The sequence below is a fragment of the Danaus plexippus genome, chromosome 2 (genome assembly GCF_018135715.1).
Source record: "Danaus plexippus chromosome 2, MEX_DaPlex, whole genome shotgun sequence".
Classification (NCBI taxonomy): Eukaryota; Metazoa; Arthropoda; class Insecta; order Lepidoptera; family Nymphalidae; genus Danaus; species Danaus plexippus.
Genome location: NC_083537.1, coordinates 7,024,288 through 7,052,173, shown reverse-complemented (window position 1 = coordinate 7,052,173; position 27,886 = coordinate 7,024,288). Strand labels below are relative to the sequence as shown.

The following is a 27,886-nucleotide window of genomic DNA, read 5'->3' as shown; positions in this document are numbered from 1 at the left end:
TACCTTTAGTTATATATATGATGTTGACCCTGTGATGTTCCAAAAAACAAATTAGTTTTTTTGCGGGATCATGATATGGCTCCTATAATGTTTTTTAACTTAAACATGGAAAGAGAATTTTATAAAAGTTTCGACTAATTCCGTTAAAAAATAACTGCTCTTAAATTCAGTGGTATGGCAGGAATAAAATCAAACATTGAATACAAAAACTCGTCCAAAATCTCAAAGGTAATCGAGCGGTGTTATTATGAGAGCTTAACTTTCTGTTTCTGCATAAGTTTATGAATGAGTTGCATCTCAAATAATATATAATTTCCATAATATTATAATCAAATCAACGTCTAGTATTTTTGCATCAGTGCTTCGTTGGTATTTCGCTAATAAAAGATTGCTTCACCCAGCGTTCACTTTTAGAGTTTCGACACGGCATTGGTTGCACAATGCACAAACATCCGTTTAAAACACTGAGACGTTCAGCATTTTTGACAGCTTAGTCGTCAATATACAAATAGTTAGACTATCAATAAACACATTGTATGTAATGTGTGTATCAATTATGATTGGAACAGAAATTGTTACGGGAAATCTTAAATATTAATAATTACAGATATTTCAATAAGTAGTACCTATTAGATAATTGATTGGATTATTTAAATAATCGCGTCAGACGTCATTTAATAATTTGAATTAATTGTTTATATCACGATTACTTTACTAAGTTGAAAAAATGTGTCAACATTTATTTTTTATCATATAGTACCATTTAAAAACACAAATGAAAACAATCTGTACAATATAAAGAAAATTTATTTTTGTAGTACTCTGGTATCCGAAGAGGTCTTCTATTAGAAGTCTCAGTAGAAACGTGATCTTAGGTTCTAAAGTAATAAAGTGGGTACTAGATAGTGAATGCGAGTTGCAATAATAATCAGAGACGGCGGCGACAGGCGACCTTGGGCCCGTGCCGGTCCGCGGACGTTCGTTGAACGCTCCCCGGCCCCCCCGGCGCCCCAGGCCTGCCCCGTCCCTTACCACCACCGTGGCAACTCGTTTATACAACGATTATGCGTAATTTTAGTATATTATATTTAGAATTAGCTGTCTTAATAATAGCATACAACCACAGCCGTCAATGACTCACGGGTCACAATTTTCATTTCAGCTCTAGTAAATATACTCAAGCGAAAGTTTTATTATTATTTAATATCAAATTCTTAGCCAGCTTCACGGCTTGTGAGGCTCCGCGATGCACGTTTTTATGATTGAACAACATATTTATGACATGTTTTATCATTCATAGATACTTCTCAATGTATATTTAAATACTTATCGTAATATAAATACTAATGGACATCTCAGTTGAATGTTATTTATTGTGTTTATTTAATAATCTCCACTTATTGAACGTATTAAGACCAGCTTAGATAATCCGCCATTAATTCAAAACTAGTTTTATTTGCTAACGCTACATTCTGTTATGATTAGTTATTTGATACAACCGCAGTTCGTAGCTCGTTTTTTGTTGAATACGTTTAGTTCATTGACCAAAGACGTCGTGGTTTCGTACGCAGATACGAGATCTTTGTAAGAACAATGGTAACAAAGCGGCCGCTTTCTTTACAGTCTGTCCATACATAATGGGTTAAATAAGAATATTGCCAAAACGAGCGAGACGAGTGTCTGCATTATTTTTGCCATAGTGAATGTGGGAGGCCCGGCAGGCGGCGCGTGCATTGACCGCGACCCGCTACCTTGCTAGTATATTAAAATTAAACTAATTCAAAGACTTCATATAAATACATATCGATTAGAAATAAACTAAAACGAAAAATAAAAAAAAAACACATAATTAATAATTATAACGCCTCCAACGAATTGTCTTAATGTTTTGTTATATGCATAGTTGCATTGCATTTGTTGGAAAAGTACTTAAATAACAAAAATGTACCATTGCAATTTCAAAACTTCACAAGACTCATTTATTATCAATAGTAATATCTTGAAAAATTTTAATGATTTCTTTAACATTCTTAAACAATTGCAAACACTGATAAAACAGGATGTTGGATTTTCCTCGTCGTGTAAGTGACTGGTTATGAGCGTGTACGTTGAGGCACGTTTACATTTTATGCGCCATAGGTAGATACTGCTCAACAAATAATATGACTTCATAAATTTATGTTCTGTTGTCAACATTCGCTGCATTCAAACTGGAAGATGCACGTTCTATTAATCATTCTCATTGCGGCTCGTTGCATAGATACTGGCCTTCGTTTAATGCTCACGCACAATGCGATAAATCTCACACAATCACTACACATGGCTTTATTAACAGCCCAAATAAGTTGGCATCTGCAATAAAGCAATGAACACAAACATTTCGCAATTTAGCTCTATGGAGCGTGGGTACGTATAATAGAGCAAATAGTACAAGAGTAGCGAGTCGGCTCGCAGGCCACAGCGCTGTAATGATTTCAATTGGAATCAAAACTGCTCCTGTGGTCCGTCGCAGGTTTTCTTGGATGATTGGATACAAGTGCGTTATGTCTCGTTGCAGTTGACGCCTCGTAAGCTATGTATGCGGCGAGATGTTTTTAATTTTGTTCCAGCGATCTCTCCGCCGGCACCGCACCTGACACGACACTTTCTCTAGCTTCATTTCATATGCTAACTTAAACTTTGTTATTTTAAAGTAAATGATGCAATATTTGTGATATAAAGCTCATATGCGTACGTTAATTTCCATCGTGTTAATAATTTTGTCATGTATGGTAAATGATTGCATATCATGCATAATTTATTAAGTGGAACGCTGCATTTTTTCTTCGGAATCATATATATAATATTAGTCAAATAACGCGCGTCTTGATATCTTTTACTATTACGATCTTTTTTCATTATCAAATAAACATCGGTTTTATTGTTATATATATTCTTCTTCTTCTTCCTGGCAATTATCCCAGCATTAGCCAGGGTCTGCCTTCCTGCTCAAACTCCTCCACTTTGCACGGTCTTTAACATCCGCGGTGGTAAGTCCATTGGCTCTCATATCCTGCTTCACGGTGTCCAGCCATCGCTTTCTTGGGCGTCCTGGGGGTCTTGCTCCAGGGACCGACATGTCAAGGCAAATTTTTCCGACGTAATTCTCAGGCCGGCGTGCAACGTGGCCATACCATCTCAGGCGACTCTCTTGAAGCTTATCCGCTACGTCACGGACTCCAAGACTACCTCGGATAAATGTGTTACGTATGCGGTCAGCCCGCGTTACGCCACACATCCACCTCAGCATCTTCATCTCCGTGACGTGAAGCTCCTGAGTGTGCCTGGACAGTGTTGGCCAACATTCGCTTCCATATAAGAGAACCGGTCGGATTATGCTCTTGTATATAAGTCCCTTGAGCTTGGGCGGTATTCTGCGGTCGCAGACCACACCTGTGACCTCACGCCATTTCGCCCAAGCAGCGCTGATCCGGGCTTGGACATCGTGATCGATGCCTCCGGACTCATGCAGAATAGATCCAAGGTACCTGAACTTTTTCGACTTAACGGCTGGTTCAGGACCTATATGGATAGTGCAAGAGTCCGGGCTTCCGCAGGCCATGTACTCGGTCTTCGTCACATTTAGTTTAAGACCACCGTTCTCAAGCGTACCCTTCCAGAGGTTCACTCTTCGCTCTAGCGTCAACCTGCTCTCATCAATGAGCGCTATGTCATCGGCATACATCATCAGCCATGGAGGCTGGTCCTGGATGTTAGCCGAGACAGTGTCCAGCACTACATTGAACAAGAAGGGGCTAAGAGCCGAGCCTTGGTGAACCCCTACTGAGATCGGAAAGGGTTTTGTATCGCCAACAGCAGTCCTAACCATTGAAACGGAATCGCGGTACATGTCTCTGATAATGTCAATATAGGCCTCAGGGATCCCTTTGAATCGCAATGCCCACCAGATACATTGACGAGGCACGCAGTCAAAGGCCTTCTGCAGATCTAGGAATGCGACATGCAGAGCTCTCCTTTTTTCCCTGTATGCCTCCATCAGAGTTCTGATGGCAAAGATGGCGTCCAAGGTGCCCGATCCTGGCTGAAATCCATATTGACATTCCGAGACAGTACACTCTCGGCGGAGCCTGAGGTCGATCATACGCTCAAAGAGCTTCATGGTGTGACTCATGATCTTAACGCCCCTATAACTACCACAATCTTGAACACTGCCCCTGCCTTTGTATATAGGGGTAATGTAACTATAACGCCACTGATGTGGCATAGTCCCAGTGTTCAAGACGCGGTTAAAAAGGTCCGTCAGTATGAGCACACCAAGAGAGCCCAATGATTTCCACGCTTCGATCGGAATATCGTCAGGTCCTACCGCTTTCCGATTTTTCATGCGTCGAAGACAATTCCGAGTTTCGTCAGGTGTTATCGGGGCAATAAGTCCAAGATTAGGAGGTATTTCGGTTGGAAGACTGCACGGGTGCTGAGTATTTAGCAACTCCTTGAAATAGCATCTCCATCTCTCCTTCACAGAGGCATGATTACACAGCAACGTGCCTTGGGAATCTTTGACGCTAAGACATTTTGCGATATCTTGCGTCGCCTTATCCCGAGCTCGTGCCAATTTGTAAATGAGCTTCTGCCCCTCCGCAGTTTCAAGTGTATCATATAATGGTGATAACCTATCACTGCGGGCTCTGGCAACAGCCCTTTTACTGGCACGTTTCGCTGCTATGTATTCTAGTCTGTCTTCAGGAGAGTTTGATTGCTGCCACTTCTTAAAGGCAGTCTTCTTTTCACGAATCACCTCCTGCACTTCGTCATTCCACCACCATGTCTCCTTGTCAATGACCCGTCCTCCCTTAGAAAGGCCTAGAACTCGTTTACCTGCTGTGATAATTGCTGACTGGGCTCGATCCCAAACTTCCTGAGCAGTTTCGGTATTAGTCGACAGGTTTTGACTCTCAACCTCTGCCCGAAAGCTGGTCTGCATCGTTCCATTCAGCAACCACCACCTGATGCGAGGCTTACGTTTCTCGGCCACTTTCTTTTTCGGGGTAACGACATAGTCCATGACAAGAAGTCGATGTTGGGCCGTCAGGCTTTCACCAGGAATGACTTTACAGTTAGTCACCTTGCCGATATGACACCGTCTGGTCAGCAGATAATCTATTTGGGTTGAGTGGGACCCGCTCTTATACGTGATAAGGTGCTGTGGAGTCTTCTGGAAGAACGTGTTCACGACGGCTAAGTCAGACGCAATACAGGTTCTGAGAATATTTTCTCCCTCTGCATTGCGGCGACCATAACCAAAACCACCGTGTACACGGTCAAACGTTTCCGCAGCCCTACCTACGTGGCCATTTAAGTCCCCCCCAACTATGATTACTTCAGCAGCTGGTATAGCACGTAGAACCTCTTCAAATTGCTCCCAGAATGACTCTTTTTCGGACCCGCTACATCCAGCCTGAGGAGTATAAGCACTGATCAAGTTAGTAATCACTCCCTCGATCAGTACCCGCACCCGCATCAGGCGGTCGCAGCGACGATCGACTTCAAGAAGACCATTCCGAAGCTCCTCAGATAGCACTACCGCTACTCCAGCTTTACCTGAAGGCGACCCAGTGTATATCAGCCGGTAACCCTGTCCGATGTTCCGAGACTTATTGCCCTTCCAGCGAGTTTCCTGGAGGAACGCACACTGGACCCGACGTCTCATGAGTACATCTGCAAGTTCTCTGCATCTTCCGGTTAGAGAGCCAATATTCCACGTTGCAAAGCGGAGTTTCCTTTGGGGTACTAACGTCTTTAGCCGTGCCCGTACTTGACACGGTAGCCCTTGCCCACTTATCGCAGGTGTAGGGCGATGTGCCTGCGCGTCGTTTATCGGCGACGCCCTAGCCGTACCCAGTCCATAAACTTTTGCAACCATAAGAGTGGCGGGAGTGGTTTTAACGGAGCGACTGCCGTCTGACCTCCAAAACCCCGTTTTACGGGTAAAACCAGGAAAGGAAAAGATAGAGAAGGGGGGAAAGAGGTTAGGAAGGGGAATGAGGGGAGGTACAGGACACCACCTTCATGGACTGAGGATAGAGGTATGAAAGTGGTGGCTCGAGGATCCGGGGTCGCGTACCCGTATGCCCAAGGCTAAATATCGGAAAGATACTTAGTAGGACACCCTCTGAATGAATTTATTGTTATATATATTATCATTGAAAAATTTGTTATTGCTTTCATTGCCATATTTTGTCGTAATTTATTTGATTAAATCAAAATTATTTAGATAAGTTTCGTAATCAAAGCAAATCGGATGTTTTAAAAAATAATACATGCTAAAGTCAAAAGGTTTCGATTTCAATGTTTTATCAATAGTTCAATACACTCTGTGGTAGTTTTCTACTATTCTGTCTGCAGACGAAATTATCACGGCTCCGACAAATATTACGCGTATGCTAAAATTATAAGTTACACCTGCGCTCTGGATCTAGAACGCCTAGTAATCGGTCATTCCACTGTTACTTATGTACTGTTAGCAATATTTATTACTCCTACGCGTATCACCTTAGTAATAAACAAAGTATTATTTGATTTGCAAACGCGATCGCATACTAATTTATTCAATGATTTATTTTTTCTATTTAAAAGTAAATGTAACCTTTATTGTCTTGTATTATTAACGGCTTTAATTAAAACGTTATCAAACGTTACATGAATATTTATTTTTTTATAGTTACTTTGTAAAAAACATCTTGGTTTACGATAATTGGTTGCGTGCTTATATAAAATACGTTAATAATTCCTAAGCATTCGGTATTTATGGCTCAAGCGTTGCAAAAATTCCGTTATCGACGTCGCTTAGTTGGTGATAAGTAGCGACTTATGCAAACCGCTTCCCCCATTTAAATATACATATATCGAATGCATTTGATAATTTCATGGTATTAAACAAACTATATCGGTCTACGGATCCATTTTATGCTAATTATTATTTTAAATAATAAGTAAATTATATCGGATCGTGATTGCATCACTGAGAGACGTAACAAGTGGTGCATCTGGGATACGGGAGGTTCAGATCGATAAGAGGCTGTGGGCGGCCCAGGGTCCCGCGGCGGCGCCCTGCAGCAGCGACGCAAATACCCCCACCCCTCTCCCCCGCCGTCCCAGACGCCCTATAATATCGTTAGTATCCTGCCATGTCACCTCAAACGTGCGCCAGACTACATTTTTATCATCATCCCCAGGACCTTCTCTGATTGCCCTCTCTAAGCCTTAATGCAATCTAGTCACATTTCTGCTGCTTCGTATTCGAAAGGAAGTTGTGATTACTTTAATATTGATTATAAATGTCTATTAATTAGAAGATACTTTGTTAAACATTTTAAGGTACAGAAATATAGTTTGTCATAAGAAAAAAGTTTTTAATATTTTAGAAAAGCATTTTATTTGAATTTATTATAATCACTTTAGACAGATGAAAATTCTGTACCTAGTTGTTACTTAATATCGTTATAGCTAGAGATTTGTTAGCCTGACACTATAATATAGTATATTTACTTTATATTATGACAGACAGGAAGCCGGCTGTTGATTTTTACAAAAATTATGTAGATAGGTAACGAAAAAATTTCTTCGAATTGATGTTACATGAATGCAAAAAACATGGCGTCATGTTTATTAAATAACAGCGAATATGTGCATTATTTTGTGTCAGAGACGGGTTCATCACAAGTCATTGGAAATGACTAGTTACGTAACGATTAGAGTGGGAAATGAGATAAATCACTCCGACTTTCACCACGTCGTTAAGTCGTGATGTATTCAGAATGTATTATAACATCTGTTTTACAAATTGCTTTAAATACATTCATTAAGTGTACAAAACTTCTTCCTATTGTTATTTAATTTGTCGAATTGCACTTATATTTTCTAATAACTAATATACGTTGTATTCAAATGAATATTTATACAGAATTGTAATCGGTTCTTTTTTAGTTTCAGGTACGTAGAGGTAAAAAGGCTCTTCAAGACATCTCGATGTATAGCAATGAGGGTATGAAGATTTACACCATTCATTGTTCTCCACTCACTTCATCAAGATTTCCTTACTGAATTTTTAATATAGAAAATTTTTTTGTTGCGATATACTTAGATTGTATGTTTCGTTTATATCGGACAGAATTTCATATTTTCTTTGTTGTAAACCAATAAGGTATATTTATATAACATTTCTATATAAATTTAAATGCTATTCATAGAATGAATTCATACACTCATCTGCATACGCACATACATATTTTGTAATATGACGTTGCATAAATGTAAAGGGCAAATTGCTTTTTATATTTTCCATTCCAAACAGACAAACAATTAAAAGTAACAGAGTATAAACATGTTATTAAGTAATTTGCATATGAATGTTATATTAACATCATTTAATGCGACATGCGTGGGAGTTCCCAACGACCTTTTAATAAACAAATCCGTGTAACATTGTTAGCTAATGTGTTTTTTACATCTCTTTGTAAAATTTGTATATATATCATAAAGTCACGTACAAGAATATTAAAAACTAATATGTAGGTATTTCGTATACCTACATATTGGTTATTTTTTTTTAATACTTCGCGGCTCAGTAGCTGTTATTTGTTACATAAAAAATACTCTCGCTCTTTGTAAAGCATAAAATTGATCACATGCAAAAAATATTACGGAGCTCGAAATAAAACGATTGCATCGCATGCAAATTCATAAACAATGAAACGTTCGGTCATATATTTTTAGAAAAATGAATGAAGTTGTCAAGTAAAGAAACATTTGTTGCGTGAGCTACCGACGTTAAAGTTACAATTATATCAGTACACTTCTGTCGCGAATTAGTATGGAAATAATTTTTAAATCATTCAACAAACTTTATGATTTCAAAACAATTATGATGATGAAAGATGTAGAGTACAATGATATAATTAACATGTGCGGTCGTTTTGCGAATTTCTTATTTGCATACATTATTTTCGGAACAACATAAGTTAGATGTCAGACATCATCCATTCACTGTTCCGCTCACATCGAAAGTACGGCTCGGTTTCAGCATCTGTACGAAGACGAGACGAGATTTTCACCACATAATAATTAAAGAAGACTGTGAAAATAATTTAGAATCTGTGACAGCTCGGATCAATTAAAATAATTTGTAGGTATGTGTTATGTTTCATAACATTTCTTTTTCATTGAATTAAAACAAACAAGTGTATGCTAATCCAATTCAAGGCCTTATTAAAGATTATTTTGCCAGATATTAATGTTTAAACTATTAAAAGCGTTATGTTTTTTCCGTTAATGTCAAAACAGTAAAGCTTGATGTCACTAACAGAGAACTATAAACGGCTAGACAGAGTGCGGGAGTGAGTTCATCACTCAAACTTCCCCATGTCGTATCTACTCGTATATAACACATGATCCATTGTTGTTGTGTCCACTGTACAGTCCGTCTCTGCGTTCATGACAATAATTGAGAGGCCACCGCTATGCGATTGGAGATCACACTTGAAACGTATGATTGCGTGCACAGTAATGAAATTTTTCCACGAACACATTTTAATTATCAACATGTGCAATGCGAATCGTAGACCATGGTCCATATGTTGAAGCCAAACATTTTGTTCTGATATACGAGTCTAGTTCGTTTTGTTTTATATATCCGAGAAACCGACGCATATTTAATGTTTTACGTCTAGACAGCCGAAACTGCATTTGGAATTTATTATCGCAAATTTATGTTCAGGTAAAGCGGTTATTTTAAAACCAACGTGCATAATATGTAGAATAATACTGATGGTGTAAAACTGTACAAGTATATCTTCATTGATTTGGTTTTTTTTTGTGTAAATGTTAGAGACGAATAGGTTAGATTATTTAATTGTGGCAAATATTATCTTATTGTTATACATAAACATGTAAAAAGTAGATTTGTAAAAATATACCGAAATCTGTGATTGAAAACAAAAATAAAAACTTACGAAGTGCTGAGTAAACGATAGTTAGAACAATGAGTTAATACAAGCTCAATTCGTTAACGTACACGTTTATACGCAAGTACAATATAATAATGTCATCTACTATATGCCAAGCAATAATTATGGGAGTATTAAACGTTTTTTTGATAATGTTCCTAATATCATATACGCGGTTATATAAAATATTTTTATCGGGTTCAATTAAAACGTTGACAACGAAGGCCGTCAGTTCCGCGTAGTGTCGCAACCGTCAACAAACGCCGCTCACTTAGCTCGCTATACGCTATACGTTAACCCCTTCTACTCCTTTCTAAAAAACTTTCTATGTCCGTACAAATTATACGTTCGACTTTTCTTCTAAGCAGATTTATTACATATACTTCTCAATTGAAAACAGCTTCACGGTAACAGAGCGGATGCGTTGAACACTAGCGGACTACGGCACAGTTCAATTATCAAGCGTGTTGTGCTTCGTGCATTCTACATCGACATTCCAATGGGGACGCGTCATACTTAATTCTGTTTACATTTGTATCAAATTGAGACCCGCTGCACTCGCCACTCCTTTATTTCTTTTCGAACGAATTCTGTGCATCATTTTTATCTCGCTTCAGCAAAGGAGAGAATCTAGAAGAGACTGTCTATTTATTATGGAACAATCATAACTATTATTGAATAGAACCAGACCTTTGTGATGCAACAGTACACTGTACAGCCAACTTGTTCACCTAATGGATTACACTAATTGAACTATGCATGTAATAAATCCGTTTAAAAGATAATAGATACCATGGAAAATCGTTTTTCTAACCTCTTGTTGTTTTTTCTATATGTATTACAAGGGAAATACCCTTTACAGATAAAAGTCCTATAACAATTTTTTAAATAAACGGATAAGCGACCTTATTCATAAGATCTCCATGTCAATTATACTGCATATTAAGAAGAGCAGAAAGAGAAACGCCTAAATAAAATGCTTAAATGCTGTCCTTCTTTCTGTTCCTAAAAATAAGACACCTTGGAAACTGCAAATGTAAGTAAAACTATGAAAATTGTGTCAAATAAATCTCTTTAAACAGCTAAAGCAATCGTTTATTAACGACTTCAAAATGATTATTCTTTTAAAACATCAATTTGTAACATATCCTTATATCCAGTATAATAGTGGGTTTGTTAATTATTTTTCTTCTTCGGGTTTAATTACCAGCACTGCTGAAAATCGGACGTTTAATCATCTTTAATCCCCTCAAAGTCCAGATTATTTTTATTTTACTTTTGTACCATTACTGAACGGCATGTGATGCAATGATAGGAACGTCTACCAATTATTTACTTCCAATTTCTATTTGGTTCTGCCTTCCAAAAGGTTACGTAGTTATAATCCGTAAACACTTTTTTAAGGATTTCCTATTTGGTATTTTTTAATCCGGATTTTGGACTGGCAACAGTAGGACACTATTGACATATGGATTGCATAAGTAAACAAGTCCAAATTTTAAAGATTATTATATTGTGCTTTTAATTTTTTTTCACATACCTCAATCAATATTAAACTATATACAGATCAGCAATTTATTTTCATCCTGATGTATCTCGGCAGGGTTACAGAAGGGAGGCGGCTGATGCCTTTAGTTTTTGGAATATTCATCTATTACGAGGATCATTTTGCATTTCAGCGCACTCTTCTTTCACATATATCATACATATGTAGAGGAAATATGCATGTGCCGTTATGTAATATTACAAAAACTATAGAAAATAGCAAACTGAAAATATTTAATCTCATCGCTATATATGTTTTATATTATTCGTATAAACTCACTAATATTTGTTGTTGGCAGTTGCGTATCATCTAACCTAAGTCTAACCTGAGTGAAAATCTTGACATACCTTCACAAAACAACAGATACTGAAAACACTACTGATTATTTATCACAGATAAAGAATTGTTTCTATAAAATATATTTTGGTCTATATTTGCATATATGAAGCACAAAACAGAAATTTATAAAGTCCTGTACTTTATAACAATAAAGTAATTATGTTTAAATACAATTCTAAAAGTATACCTGAATTAACGCTTTCAGCTTGTCGTTTTATCTCTATAGGCTGATGGCAGACTATTTTAAGACGCTGTTTAGAAAGAATAAAGAATATATCCAATATATACATATATTAATTGATAAAACTCATATATTTTTTTCGAACACGCCGTAAAATTGTGGCCAATATGTAGTGAAACATTAAATTGACATTTAAATCAAATGAAACGTGATTAATATTGAGATAAAGCGGATATTAGTGGTGCCTTTCTTAATACAGATTTAGTGTCCATGAACTCATGATATTTTAGTCGCACAAAAATGTTTGATTTGGAGAGAGAATTAGTTTAACCAATGTCTCACATTTAAATATACTTATGTGAAAAATATATACATAAATACTGACATGAGAATTATATGCAAAGGAAGATTTTAAAACGATCCAAAGTAGCTTCGTTTAAGCGAGCACACTCATCTTTATGGAATGCCGCAATATATTGACGTTCTTTCAATTTATTTCTACATTGATGCAGTTATCCTAACATATTGAAAAGAATAAAGCTTTGTACGTGTATAAATATTACCTTAGATATTATAAATATAGAATATAAATTAATGAAAGAGGAAAAAATTGTTTTTTTTTCTATGGAAAATATGTACATCTAAGAACCTTACAATAATATCAAGCAAAAAAAAATATGAACCGAGTGCAGGTTTATGACTGGAAAATCATATTTATAACTTTATAAATGTTAAGGTTCACGTTGTATTTATATAATATTAAAATATCTTCTTTAATGAACTTTGATGTTTACAAGCTACGCAGATTAAGAATTATTCCGAAGTTACATAAGAGGCCTTATTAATCTCAGTCTTTAGAAGCAATTTAATAAAAAATTCATTTCATGTATTAAGTTGTGCTAAACCTTTTCCATTTACAAAAAAATAATATATCAAAATATCTCTACTATTGTTATGCGATCATATTTCTCACGTTTATATACACTTCATTTGGCTAGTTTTCACACATTTTTGAGAGGTGAGGAGCGAATTTTTAATTCTAGTACTCGTGGTACTTGATAGATCTTGTTAAAGTTTGATAGTTTGTGTGCAATACAAAGTAACTGACTAAATTAATAAGTAAGTTAGGTACTCCATTACATCATCATCATCATCAGCCTATCGGAGCCGACTGCTGAGCAAAGGCCTCTTCTCACATGGAGAAGAGCATTAATCACCACGCTTGCTCAAGAGGGGTTGGCGATTTCAATCTTATTTGAAATTATAAGACCAGGTTTCGTCACGATGTTTTCCTTACATTGATGATTTTTGTACTCCAATACATTCAATATTTATTATATGATAATTATTAATGTATCAAATTATTTCATTCGTTGTATACAACTGAAAATTGAAATATTAATATGTATCTATTACATGTAATGAAATAAATAAGACACCTTTTAACTCGAGCGAAGTCGAGTGGCTACAAGCGTGACGTTACCTTCTGAAAGGATTTATGTTACAGATTTATTATTTTACTTTTCGCAATTACGTAAAAGCACCTAAAACAGATGCCACTATGGTTTTTTGACATGTGATCATAAATGACTAAGGTGTTTATTCATGAGAGCGTCAGGCGCCCGCACCTACGTCAAACAGTATCTTATATTTCGAGTGCCCACGCATATATTTTGTTTTCTATTAGCAAAATTGATTATTGGAATCGATATCGACCAATAAAAATCATATACATCAGCAAGAATATTGATAATAAAGGTTCGGTTCATATAAATTTGAAATGGTATTTCCCTTTGAGGTTGTTTTGAAAATGTCACGTGTATTACGTATTCTATTCTGACAGCTGTGATCGTATATAACGCAGCAATACAGGCGGGAATTTATTTCCTTTGTTGGAGTCTGTGACAGGACTCTTTAGCTGTCTCGCTGCCTCTACAACTTAATGGTAAATCCTTTTGATTTTGATAACAATTGGTCGCCTGCGGTTCGTTTGTTACAACCGTATTCGTTCTACGGATTTACGATCACATGTTTTAATTGAATCTTGTTTCTTTGTTGTTGTATAACTAATACAACTTTATATTGTGTGAATTAAGAAGTAATTATAAATGGTTAATTTAAGAACGTTTACAGTCTGTACTTATACTATAAAAATATTGTAATTTTAAAAAAAAAGATAATGCAAAATCCTCTGTATTGTTTGCACGGTTCGTTAAACTAACATCAGCATTGTGACTCATGTGACTTAGAAACTCAGACACCAAACATGAAGCTAATGTATACATTGATGTTATCTTTAAATAACATATGAGCAAATACAATTATCAACTGATTAAGTTTTACTACTTATATGGTTTAGCCGGAAAGAGTTACAGTGCCTACCCTTGATTGCTCTCTGCCGTACAAAATGTGTAATATACTGTTTGTACCATAATGTGTGCATCGTAAATTGAGTTTCTTTATTGTTATGCGTTCCTAGCTCGTTATTTTACTGAATTATTATTATTAGTTTAGAAAACAGACAGTAGAGCTAAATACGAATAGGAACAGTTTAAAGTAATTGGAACTCGTCTTAAATAATTAAAAACATCGCATCGTTTTATTTATAGAAAGTTAACATTGCATTAAATCAAGCCGGTCCTCAAGGTTGGTCGTCTCTTACCGGTTTTTTGACATTATTCAAGCTATAATAGCAATTCCTTGGAACCTTTTTAAAAACATGCTTGCAAAAACATAAAATATTATTACCTATTAAATGTTAAAGTATGAAGAGGTAATAAAAATTTTAAAGTAATTAGAAGACAATAATGATTTAGCGTCAAGATAATCTGATTGCATCGATTGTATCAAAATCTTCATGATGAAACCCCACCATCTATCTGTACGTGTTACGATTGAAGCGATTCTACCAATGTACGTGAGGTCATTGTCGCCGGCTCGTCACTACGTGGGCCCTTCCTTTATACAGACGCTGTTGTAATTACCAATATGAGCACGGCACTTACATTTAAGTGCCTCGATTGAACCACCTTGACATACGTGCAAAATGTGTACCTTCATATGCTATAATGATAAGTAATCACCAGTTATTTAAAATAGAAACGTTCTGTAGAAAATTTGCAACCATAAAATTCTCTACCGATGCAATAAAATATGATTCAGCATTAATATAACTTTACTATTTAAAGCGATAATATCCTATACTTGCTTGTTGACAAAATTGAGAATTTGACTCAAATAGATTTAGGACATGAAAAAGGTTGTTAAATATGTTGGTTTCTTTTTTTAGACTTAAGCTGGGACATTTTAATTTGATGGCGATTAAGTAGCTATTTACTATTTCGAGCGCCTACGACTTAAATCGATTGCTAAACGATCACCCGCAGCTTTATTGAATGTTGTTTAATATAGCTAAGGTATTATATATCCTGTTATTCATAGATTACTTGATGTTTTTATAAGAACTTCTAAGCCGCTGTTATTTTTATCTTCGGGATAAAAGCACTCTGAAAACTCTAAGAGCCCTTTGAGACTTTACAGCCACTCGGAAGTAGTATCATAAACTTTATCTGTGTATCTTTATGTACTTACTAGCTGTGGATCGCGGGGTTGCACGTATACTAGACCCCTTTGAGGTATTTCATTATCCTTAGTTTATTAGATTTCTCGATTATCCGTTCATTAGATCCTGACTATTATAATAAACTGTGACGGTGACTTTGACTACCACAAGAAAATGCTCTTCTCATTAAAAATATTATTAAATAAAGAATATCTTATAATTGGAGGAGTAGCAACGTAACAATCATATATTTGAAAGTGGAAACTTTTCTTTTTCTAATTGGATTAAAAAGTAGTTTTAAGATCCTTATGATTTACCTACAAGTGGAATGCTCGACAGAAATTAGTTCAGTCTTTCCAGAGATAAGCAGGAACACGCAGACTGATATTTTTTTTTAATATCTTATGAGACAAGTACACTGTACAGTATATACTTACATATGAGTTAACTGAAAAGCTGTTAATTTGAAATTACTATTAGACATCTAAATTTTACTTATTACGATACCGTACATACGTATATTATGATGTAATAATTCTCCATCAATATTGCTTACGTAATTTTTAAAGCATTAATTCATAGTATGTCAGTTTATGATTATAAATGAACCGAACATTTCATTCATAAACAGAATCGCATGAATGAAATCCATTAAGGGCTAATAATTGTCCGACATCGGTACAATGAGGTGGCCACGTGAGCGACACTTTATTGTGAAATGATTGTGAACCGTATACGGCGTGTATTCCTTTTAACTGTTTTTGTTTTCAAAAATGGAATTGGAAAGGTTCCATTCTTAATATTAAATGTGGATGATCATATTTTTATAATTTGTTGCCATACTGGCGTAGGCGTAGGTGGCGCTATCGCTGTGCCTCGGCGGAAGAAGCGTAGTATCCTGCAGAACATCCATTGAGCCTCATCTGTTATAATTTAATAAAAATTATCTGGCTATTTGAATTATCGCACATTTTTTTTTTTTATTATTTTGACAGTTATACCAAGTGACGGTATCGCCATTTTGTCGGCCATGTCTTTCGGTGGCGGTCAATTCTAATGATACCTAAATATATTTTTTTTATTTTCACTACTAGTGTGTTCAGTAAAGTTAATCGAAGTGTTTTATATATCGACAGTTAATTGAAATCTGGGTAACGTATATATTTAAGACAGAAGATTCTCAAAAACAATTGTGATCTAAATATAAGTGTGATAATATAAATAGAGCACAAACTAAATAGTTATCGGATTCGTTTTATAACCGTTATTATTACTTGCAGCTTTTAATTTCTGTATTGTCGAGATATATTTAATGTTAGTACAAAAATAATACTTTTTGTTTGTTTTTTATTCTTTCATTTCCATAACATTTCGAATGGTTTGAAATGTTATATTTATTTCTCTATAATAAATATAATACAACAAAATATTCTAGATTGTATTCAAGTGCTTTGTTTTCATAATAATTATTTACTTGTGAAACTTTATGCGGGCGTGACGTCATTTATCGCTATTTTAGAATGTAATGTATGCGCAAATGTATGTAAACATTGGTATTCAGTTCAGGTATATAATGCCGTGCGACATTTGATGCGTCTCTTCCACGAGTATTCGGAGGTCGTTAGTCGGGTACCGCGGACGGAGGACTGATTTGGATATTCCGAAACTCTATTAAATTTCAAACCCACAGTAGTTTACTAAAAATCAATGATAAAAACGGACAAATATGATAAATTAATATTTAGTGATATGGTCCTATTTATATAGATTTTATAGATATTTATATATAGATCCATTGACTTAATTTCCTTTCCATGCGAGTACTTGTTTAACTATTTGTATTCAGTTGAAAAGCAGGGACTTTTTTTTTTATAATTTGAAAATCGAATTGTCCTTAAGTGTGTAGGGCTATTATGCTTTTGACTTGTATAAATTACGTTTCAGTCGAATGGCCACCAGGTGACAACAAACGATAATTTTTTGGATGTACTCTAGCAGACCGTTAGTGCTGTGAATCTACAATGTCAATTATACATACAACATTGTTTGTAAATGTTTTGTATATTAATGATTCATTCGCCTGGACAAATGATACTGTTGCTATTAGTATTTGTAATGTATGCAGAAATTATCAACGCTATTTATGACACTCGCATTATCATACTGAATGAAACGGACTTTGTCTTTTCTTTATATGTATAATTTGTATTATTTTCTTAAAAAAATATTTATTTATATTTAATGTATGAGAACATTAGGTTGTATGTATTCACTTATCTAAGATTTTCTTAATACAGGAAAAAGTACAAATTAAAGCAAAATTTAAAACGAAAATTGTTTGTTCAAAGCAAAAGATATAATATTAATACTTATTTAAGATTTATTTTATTACCTGACTATATTTTATTGTATTTAAAGTTTTCCTCCTTAACAAACCTTTCAAATAAAAAACTTAAATGCCAAATTCCAATCTAACCGCAACATTCTGGTTATTTAGACTTGATTCAGTTTTGGTTTTTATTTTTTCCTGACGGCTGACACATTCTGTTCTTTTCGTTCGCTATTATTTAAAATATATTTTCATTATTATTAGAGTTCAATAGTAACCGGATATAAAAATCTTTCTTTGTCTCGGATCGTATATTTTATAAGAGGATTTCTATTTTCGGGACTAAGACTGTATGACCTTACCATACGCTTTATCAAAACTGAATAGACCCATGAGTCGCCTCTGTTGGCCGATTTCCAGGAACAGGCCATCCACAGTTCAAGAGTACGCGGATGGTTTCCGGTTCGTATAGTTTTGTCTGAATGATGTTAATAGAGGCTCAAATATAAATGTTACTCAATCGTTATCTATCCGAGGTCATGTGTTTGTTGCTTTATCCCATATTTTATCTCGAGCATTCATTTTAACATCAATAACAATTAATTCATATCTTTGTTACACAGAAAGTTATATATCTTGATTATAATAAATAATTGTGTATGTTCTGGATTAATTTCCATACGGTTATATTGATTACATAGTACATTATACATTACATAGGAAAGTTAAAAATAAAATGTAAAAAATCTTTCAAGCATTGAGTTCGGAGATGATAAGCGAAGTGGCAGAACGCCCCCGTAGAAAACCCGGCCGTCTATCGACCTGGCATTTCCAATAAATTTTATCTTATAGTTAAAAAGTACCTACTGTTTACTAATTTAATTTAAAGATTTGTTTTCTGTTAATTAGGATATGCATATAAAGGATAACATATTAATACCTATATGAAAAATATCCAAATCATTATTGAAGTTGTAAAACATTTGAATTCTCGTTATAAATCAGGACATTTATAATGTAAGTGGAACTCCGCCTATTTGTTGGTTATAATCAAACGCATTCTTATCAACTAGCAAACTAAATATGCACACATGATCAGCTGAACGCAACGGAAACTATCGTTTTATAACTATTATATTATTTTAATCTATTTTACATTGTAAGAACGCATTTATAAAAACTGCTTCAAATTTTTGAATTTCGAAGATCGAGCCTAAAATTTGTTATCCCATAATATTGAAGTAGATAGGTACTATACATAACTTTTTGTATATAAACACACCAAGTGTTTTCTTCGTAAAAATGTATTCGAAAACAATTTAAGCTCAGCTACAGTAAAATATAAGGTATGATTAAAATAATAACAACATTTTGATGTGATATATAATAAATAATGTTATAATATATATATTTAACTATATTCAAGCAATTCGTCTATAATAACAGAATAGCAAAAATATATACATGTCTAGGCGTCATTTGTTAAGCCGCTTTTATAGTGTTCATCTAAATTAATTCTCAGAACGTCTCCAACCGCTCGTTGAGATGGCTTCCTTTTTGTGCTTTTCGGTATTTTGAAAAAACCCGCCAGCGATTCCATTGAATTGCAAATTTCAATATAATTTGCGCATATATTTACACATTATTATTAGAATACGCGGAAAAATCGTCTATTTGTTTATTATAAACAGCTGTGAGGTTGTATTATAGATTGATTTAATAAGGATCTATGGTAGCCATATAACGTCGATTGCTAAAAGTATAATAATAATAGGATCCAGGTAGCAATGGGAGCTATAACGTTCCTAGAACATACATTTACATAATAACATCCATGATTCCGTCGCTCGACACACCAAGCCATTGTCACCTCGTCGTTTATTCAATTGAACGAATGATAGTACGTGATCGAGAGCGATGACTGATCGTCTTGATCACGCTAGTATAAAACTTGAACTGTGCATGATTTTTTTTTTAATTCTTAAAAGATTTTATTTTAAATGTCTAAGGTACAGTCTTGTTATAATAATGATGTATATATTTTTAAGTCTTAACTTTAAATAATATAAAGTAAATAGTTGTGACGTCATTATTTTTTAATTATCCAATTCAAGTTTATAATGTAATTTGATGTTATGAGAGTTATTTTTTGTTCTAAAACGATTTAAATGTACAAAGCGAATGGATTGATGTTATGACGGTTTTTTTTAATCGTGTCAATTGCTTCGTATCATTACGAACGTTTAAACTTCAAACGAAGTTTGCAAAAATATCATCAATAAGATAACGTTTGTCTGAATTATGCTGAAGATAAACCGAAGAGAATCATTGAACTCTTATCACTTATATTGTTTTTGTAACAAATATTAAACAGATGTATTTTTTAGTTTATTAAGAAAATATAATGACTTAAACCGCTTTTTCCTCAATTACGACTATAAAATTATTAACACAGATTTATGCCATTGATTATTATATCACATAATTGATTTTTGTTTAAATTCATATTTTATAGTACTATTTTTTTTAATAAAAGTTATTATTTTAGAATTAATTCATTTTTTTATTCAGTTAGTACAAGTTGTTAACATTATGCTTGTAAATTTATTAATAATTCATACATAACGTTGGCCATTACGTTAAAAGGTACTTTAATATAAAATATTTGGCGGTCGTAATACCTGCCACAAAGTTCACAGTTAATTTAAAATAATTTTATACCTAAACTGACGATTATCGCCCTAGTAACATTAAAGACGTATAAAATTTCAAGGGATTTTTCCCTCAGCATATATATATATAGCAAAAGATGTATGTTTTACAAATATTGAATGGAAGACCTGACCAAAAAAACCAGAAAGACGATACGAGCACACGATTAAAAAAATAAATATAATTATTTAAATATCGCTTTGAAACAAACGGTCGTTCGATTGCATTCCATCATAAGTCATAACCCATAAATGTCTTAACATTTTTATTATATTCCTTTCCAATTTAAATATTTATTTGATGAACAACACCAGTGACACATTAAGTATCCTTAATATTAATTCGTGAGACGCCGCCGCAGGACCCCATTTAAAAGGCAAATGCCGTCACGACGCGCTCACTCGGATATAGTTATCGATTTGACGTACTTATGCAACATGAACAACACTTATGAAGAAACGCTTAATGAGATTAGCTTTAAACAGGTTAACCTCAGTACACAACGGTTTGGAAACACGTATATTTAATTATATAAACGCGGACGTGAAGATATTAGTATTTAAAGTAAAACTACATCAGATTTATAAAAATTAGGAGTGTCTGATAAGTTACTAATTGGATATATTACATGTAAGAATATATAATTTATTAAACATATTGATTAATCTGGCCATAAGCAGAACATCAAATAGAATGTATTGATTGAGTGTTTCGTAATCGCTTTTATTAACTTTAATTGAAGTTCTCGACTAAATTGCTTTGATAGTAATATATGTCAATGTATTTGACATTTCGATTTCTTTCTTGCAAGCGGGAAAAGGCACAGTGTAAATATTGCTAATCTATTGCGTAATCCATTCCATTTACCGTGATAATATTTCTTTATTATAACATAGATAAATATACCAGTAGATAGGCGTGTTGCTGATAAAGTGGGTTTTAGTTCACCAGAAAATAGATTCCACCCATTTTATAACGTACTTTCTTTAAGAGTTTTTCTTTTATTGTTTAAATGTTTTTAAATCTGACTGATAATTTAAAATTTAAATCATACAATTCTTTTATTTTCATTTTTCTTACACATATAACAATACTATCAAATTTCAAACTAAAAAAATATTTTATATTATAAAAACATACATAGTCTCCCAATTTTACGCAGCTTAATCTCAAATTAATAGGAAATATATAAACTGCCAATTGCTAATGGCTGTTGCATCAGAATTTATAAACATTATATTGCCACGCCTGCCTTTCCGACTACTGTTTGGCAATACGAGACGATAGGAATTTAATAAGTGGAGCATATTCTTACATTTCATGAGATATTTTCTCAGATCAAACATATCGAATATATTAGACCATAACGGGCAACGACACCTGTAACATAAGAATGAAGCTGCTATCGTCTGGTTGCTGATATGATATGTCGTATGTAATGAAAATATTTTAACTTCAACTACACAAAAAAATACCATTAAGAATTATATCAAAAACGATCTTCATCAGTAATATTTGCAAACATACCTTACTCATTTACCTTCAGATAAGTAGAAATTTACCAATCAATTAATTTTGGTGTAGTTTCTGCTTTCTGTTCTCCACTTCTGGCATCTAACATTAAAAATTATTTGTTACAGTTTGACAAGCGAGAAGCAGGTTCGCGATCGCAACGGATGCGTCGCGGGCGAGCGATGCGCTGCTGAACAACGCAATGGTAGGCGTGGGCGTAGCGGAGGGCGGCGGGGACGGCTACTACGGCGAGTACTACCCCCCTGAGCAGTACTACATGCCGGAGATGTGCCCTCACCCTCAGCACCCACAGCATGCGCATATGGCGTGCACTGTTCACGCTGAGTATGGTGAGCGAGATTTAACAAGCTTTCGTATATAATAAACGCTCTGCTGAAAACCAATCGTGGAAGACTTGTCTGAAGTAAAGGAACTTAAGCTTAATAAGTGCCTTACAACTGCATAAAACTTTAAGCATCTTTTTATCATCCAAGAAGTAATAAAAACACACATACATATGTAACAATTATTGAAGATAGTTCTTATGATATTGATAAATCGTTTAGGCATTCTTCGAAAACCAACAATAAGCTGAAAATATTGGAAAATTGGAACTATTATAAAAGAAGCATTTGTCAAACATAAAAATTCACTGTTGTCAAATACTAAAAAGCAATCAACCATTGGACAAACCAAGCGTTTATACAAAAAATAAAATGGCCCTCCTAAAATCAAAATGGAACGATTGCATTAAGGTAGTTTTGAGATACTAAGATGATGGTTGATTAACTTGCGATTGAGTTGCATTGTTCGTGATGACTGAGACATATGTTGCCGTCTATGTAATAGAGATACAGTTTAAAAATCAGGCTTCTATAATAAATTTGCTTAACGAGAAGATCACTTAAATGTTATGACAAAAATACGATCTAGGCTTTGAGTTTCGTGTCAAAAGCTAGAACATAAGAGATAAACACAATTCATTGTAATTTGTAGAGAAATTAGAATTAAGAAGACTTGTTGGTATTCCTTTAGGTGGAATGCCGGTGGTAACGTCAGCAACAATGATGCCGCCTCTTTTACCACCGGTGATGGACGAGAATATGAGACATTACCTGGTGCCGCATCCTCATGCACAGCCGCACCCACACCACGCGGCGCACCACCAGCCGCCGCACCACCAACCACCCCATCACCAACCGCCCCCTCATCATCAACCACCGCATCATTTTGTTAGTATAAATTAATTATGGTTTTGTTTAATAAGGCACTTTAAATGATAACTACGATATATAGGTCATAGGTATACTTTACCCTTCTATATTTACTCCCCCTTCTTTTTTTCCATTATAACGGTTATCAAGACTTGAATATTTTTCCATAACATAAAAATTGTTATATGCGCTTTACATTTTAAAATACATGTTTATGAACATGTTCGATTTTAAACATTTTTGACATAATATTTGATTTTTGAGTTGTTAACACTTGACAGCATTCAGATTTTTACTCTATGTTAAAGCTTGTCGCCCGTAGTTTGTTTATAAAATATGTGTATTTTAAATTTAAGAACTGTATGTTTATGAGTTTAAGTTTTAAAATAATATGATGATTATAGGATTCAACCCTATGTTGCTCAATTTTCACTCCAAAATAAAATATGGCTATTGAAAGAAGACTTCGATTTAAAAATGTATTGTTCGTAAAAATTCAATAGCATACGTGGTATAAAGGAAATTATACAGCCGTTTTAAGTGAACACAATCTCTGTTTACTCTTTACTTGCTGTGTGGATTTTTTTCCAGTAGTATTAAACCGATTGTGCGATTGTATTATTATGTGTATTATCAGTCGTGTCGATAGTACGTGGCTTGTGACGTGTACGTAGTGTCGTGTTGTACATTAAAGCAAAGCAACATATTTTCTTCAAAATTGAATAGTTATAAGCATGAGTGAAATTGAAGATATAAAAAATAAATGTGATAAAGATAATACACAGGTATACTGATAACACATGTAACTTTTGGCAACAAACCTTTCATGACAGTGAGAAAATTTTAAATATGGTATATATTTCTATTAGGGACCAACAAATGGTGCTGCGGGTCCCCAACACTTTTATGGAGGTGGCTATCCGACTCACTTCCATCATGTTCCACCCCACCACATGCAGCACTCACCACCACCTCCGGTATACCACAAGGATGAAAGAACTCAGCGGCAATACTCTAAACTCAAACAAAAGCTGGAACGCAAACACGTTAATAGGAATAATGGAATAGGTAAGTCTTAATTATATAGTACAAACTATCAATCAATCAATTAGTAATAATTTTGCAAACATAACAATCAGAAATCTCACAACTAATGTTTTTTTGTGGAAAGATGTTTGAAATGGGGAGTGATATATCATATTACATATATCTGTCCATATCCATGATTACTGTGAAATGTTACAAAAGTACTTTTATAGAATAAAAAGATGAATTTCAATAATAAAAATATTTAACTCCCTTACTATTTATTAAAGTTAAAATAATTATGATTCTTTCCTGTTATTTTATTCACACATGTTTATAAACAAAATTACTATTTCATAAAATTATGGTACCTTACTCCAATGTATATTGCTCTATAATAGTTATTGTCTACTTATAAAAGAACCTCTAAAAGCCTATACACATTTATTGAACCTTTAGATTTATAGCAAAATCTAATATAACTTGTCAGAAGTAAATTCTGGTGCGAGCACGCCGTCATTATCACCAAGGAAAGAGTCAAATGGTCGCGGTGGTAGTGGGAGTGGTGGAGCGTCGTCTGGCGCTTGGTCTGAGGGCGAGGGGTCATCAGCTGGCGCCTCAATCCAGGGTGATGATGAGAATGATACACAGGCACTGCTAGATCTTGTGTCTGCTACCCGAACACCGCAAGTAAGTTAGGGTTTAATGTATAATTTCTCTATCTTTATTGATAAAGTCACTAAAGTGTTATTGGATCCCTTGAGTGCATTAAGTTTAGGTAATCTCAATTTCATTAAGCAATTCTAATGATCTTTGGTATTGAGATCAAGTTAGATGGTGACCAATTTATGGTTTTATAAATTTTTTATTTGTGACAAAATATTGCATTTTTTTTTAATTGGTAGGTTAGTGACGTGACTCCAACAAGTGCTCTCGTGCAATGGAATTCCCCTCTACCAGAAGGTGTCACTCTCCCAAATGTGGACCTCACTTACGACCTCCTGCTTGGAGACCGGGGACGGTATAAAGCTATATACAGTGGTTCATCGCTATCGTGTCGGTGAGTTCTATCCCTCCATAGAATTCGAAATACTTTCAAAGATTGTATTGTTATAACATCGTTTGAAATCAGTTGTTACTGATTGTTGTCTTTTTAAATGTAACATTTTTGTATCTTCGTTTTCAGCGTAAGAGACTTGAGACCCGGATGCGAATACTCAGTGTGTCTGCAAATCCGTGCGGGTGAGTTGACGGGTGCGGCGAGTGAAGCGGCCACATTCCGCGCTCCACCGGCCCCGCCCGAACGACTGCCGGCGGCGCGCGTTACACAGAGAGCACGAACATCGCTGTTGTTACGCTGGCCCTCCGCCACCGACAACGGAGCGCGAGTCACACACTACCTGCTGGAGATGGACGCCGGGGAGGGCTTCGTGGAGCTCACCAGGCCCCGCACGAGACAACACACCGTCAATAATTTGCAACCTCAGACGCGTTACCGATTCCGGATCGCGGCCGTCAACGAGTGCGGCCGCGGGGAATGGAGTGAAGAGACCGTTGTTTGGACTACGGGGTCTCCGCCGCCTGCTCCCGGCCCACCGACGCTGGTTACCGCCTCGCCGACGTCATTAACCCTGACGTGGCAACGCCGGGCGGAGGAGGAGTTCGTCCTGCAGATGGACGATGTATCACGAGGACACGGATTCCTACCCGTTTACAGCGGGTCGGACTGCACTTACGTGTGTGACGGACTCAGGCGAGCGACCGATTATAGATTTCGTTTGAGGAGCGAAACCGTCGACGGTCAAGGACCGTGGTCTGTGGAGGTCACCTACACCACGCCGCCCGAGCGACCCTGTCCGCCGAGCAGACCCACACCCCGCGGGAAGATACACTCTCGCGCGATACGGTTGAGGTGGGATCCTCCCACCGATAACGGCGGAGCCGCCGTGGACACTTACACTTTAGAAATTGACGGTGGAGAGGGTTACAGCCTCGCTTATCAAGGACCCGAACGTGAGGCCCACTGTGATCGCCTCCTACCAGGAACACAGTACCACGCGCGAGTCAGATGCTCGAACGTGGCAGGCATGAGCGACTGGTCAGCTAGCGAGACAGTTACCACAGAGGCGACCTGTCCCAGCGCGTGTCCCGCGCCGGAGACCAGCGGAGCCAGCCGCGCCACGCAAGCCACCGTGCGTTGGAAGGCGCCCGAATGCACTGGAGGGTCTCCACTTACAGAATATCGCCTCGAACTGGCTGATACTGACGGTCTGGTACGTTTAGTACACGTGGGCCCTGAATCTGAATGTGTCGTTCGGGATTTACTTCCCGGCCGAGAATACCGAGCGTGGGTGACAGCATGCAATAGGGTCGGTGCCGGGCCTCCATCCCCAGCTTTGAGGTTCACCACACAGCCCGCACCTCCCGACGCGCCCGAACCTCCTGTCGTTCATATAGAGAGCCCCCGGACGGCTCTGGTCGAGTGGACCGCTCCCGCTAACAATGGCGCTCCTATTATCGATTTCCGTCTCGAAATGAGTGCGAACAACGTAGACTGCGCCTTCGCCGAGGTATATCGCGGACTGGACACCGTCTGTTCGATAGGGAAACTGACTCCTTTCACGCCCTACTTCTTTAGGGTGAGAGCTACGAATTCGGCCGGAAGAGGCCCGCGCTCGGCGGCCAGCACCGCTCTCACTCCTCGTGCTGTTCCCGCGGCGCCCACGGGGCTTCGACACGAAGGAACCTGTGATTCTCTGAAACTACACTGGCGAGTACCGGCAAATCACGGAGCGGACATTCTTAAATATCGCGTGGAAGTAGACGACACCGCCTTCGATACAGATGGACCCACTCCAGAGAGGCTCGTGGAGGGACTCGAGCCAGACACCGTGTATCGAGTGAGAGTGGCGGCGGTCAACGAACTTGGACCCGGAGATTGGTCGGAAGAGGCGCTCGCCTCTACCCGACCGCGACCACCAGCGCCGCCCGTAGTGAAGTTCGCTCAGGCCGCGCACAATCACCTCCGACTGGAGTGGGCCGGTCGGGAGGGGACACAGTACTGCGTGGAGATGCGCGCGCCTGACGCCCGGGAGTTCCGTCCGGTGTACCGCGGTTACGCACATTCCTGTAAGGTGAAGAAGTTGCGCGAAGCGACGACCTACACGTTCCGGATACGAGCCAGCGACGAGCGGGGCGGGCGCGGCGTGTGGTCGTCGCCGCTGACCGCTCGCACTGCGTCCGCGCCCCCCGCCGAGCCCTCCGCACCCACCGTCACGCTGGTGACACCGCGGGCCGCGCTCGTCGCTTGGGACCCGGTCGACGACGCCGACTACGTGCTGCAGAGCGCGCGCGGCAAGGACGCTGTCTTTAAAGAGGTAACGGAAACGTATCTTCATCTAGATACTATAAAATACGAAATTTTAAAAATATTTAGGACAATACCTAATTAGTATGTTATT

General features: G+C 36.7%; 1 protein-coding gene across 2 annotated transcripts in view; it reads left to right on the top strand.

Annotated features, from left to right (window-relative positions):
- Window positions 1-27,886, top strand: part of LOC116779870 (fibronectin type-III domain-containing protein 3a-like) — a 33,729-nt gene that overhangs the window by 3,268 nt on the left and 2,575 nt on the right. Inside the window, exons 2-7 of one of the 2 annotated variants that reach the window (XM_061522280.1) lie at window positions 22,314-22,535; window positions 23,221-23,417; window positions 24,269-24,467; window positions 24,916-25,115; window positions 25,331-25,485; window positions 25,612-27,802. In XM_061522280.1, coding sequence (XP_061378264.1) covers window positions 22,388-22,535; window positions 23,221-23,417; window positions 24,269-24,467; window positions 24,916-25,115; window positions 25,331-25,485; window positions 25,612-27,802 — 3,090 coding nt within the window. In that variant the 5' untranslated portion in view covers window positions 22,314-22,387. Of the gene's footprint in view, window positions 1-22,313; window positions 22,536-23,220; window positions 23,418-23,973; window positions 24,185-24,268; window positions 24,468-24,915; window positions 25,116-25,330; window positions 25,486-25,611; window positions 27,803-27,886 lie in introns of those variants that run through there. The other variant, XM_061522563.1, reaches the window with a different exon arrangement.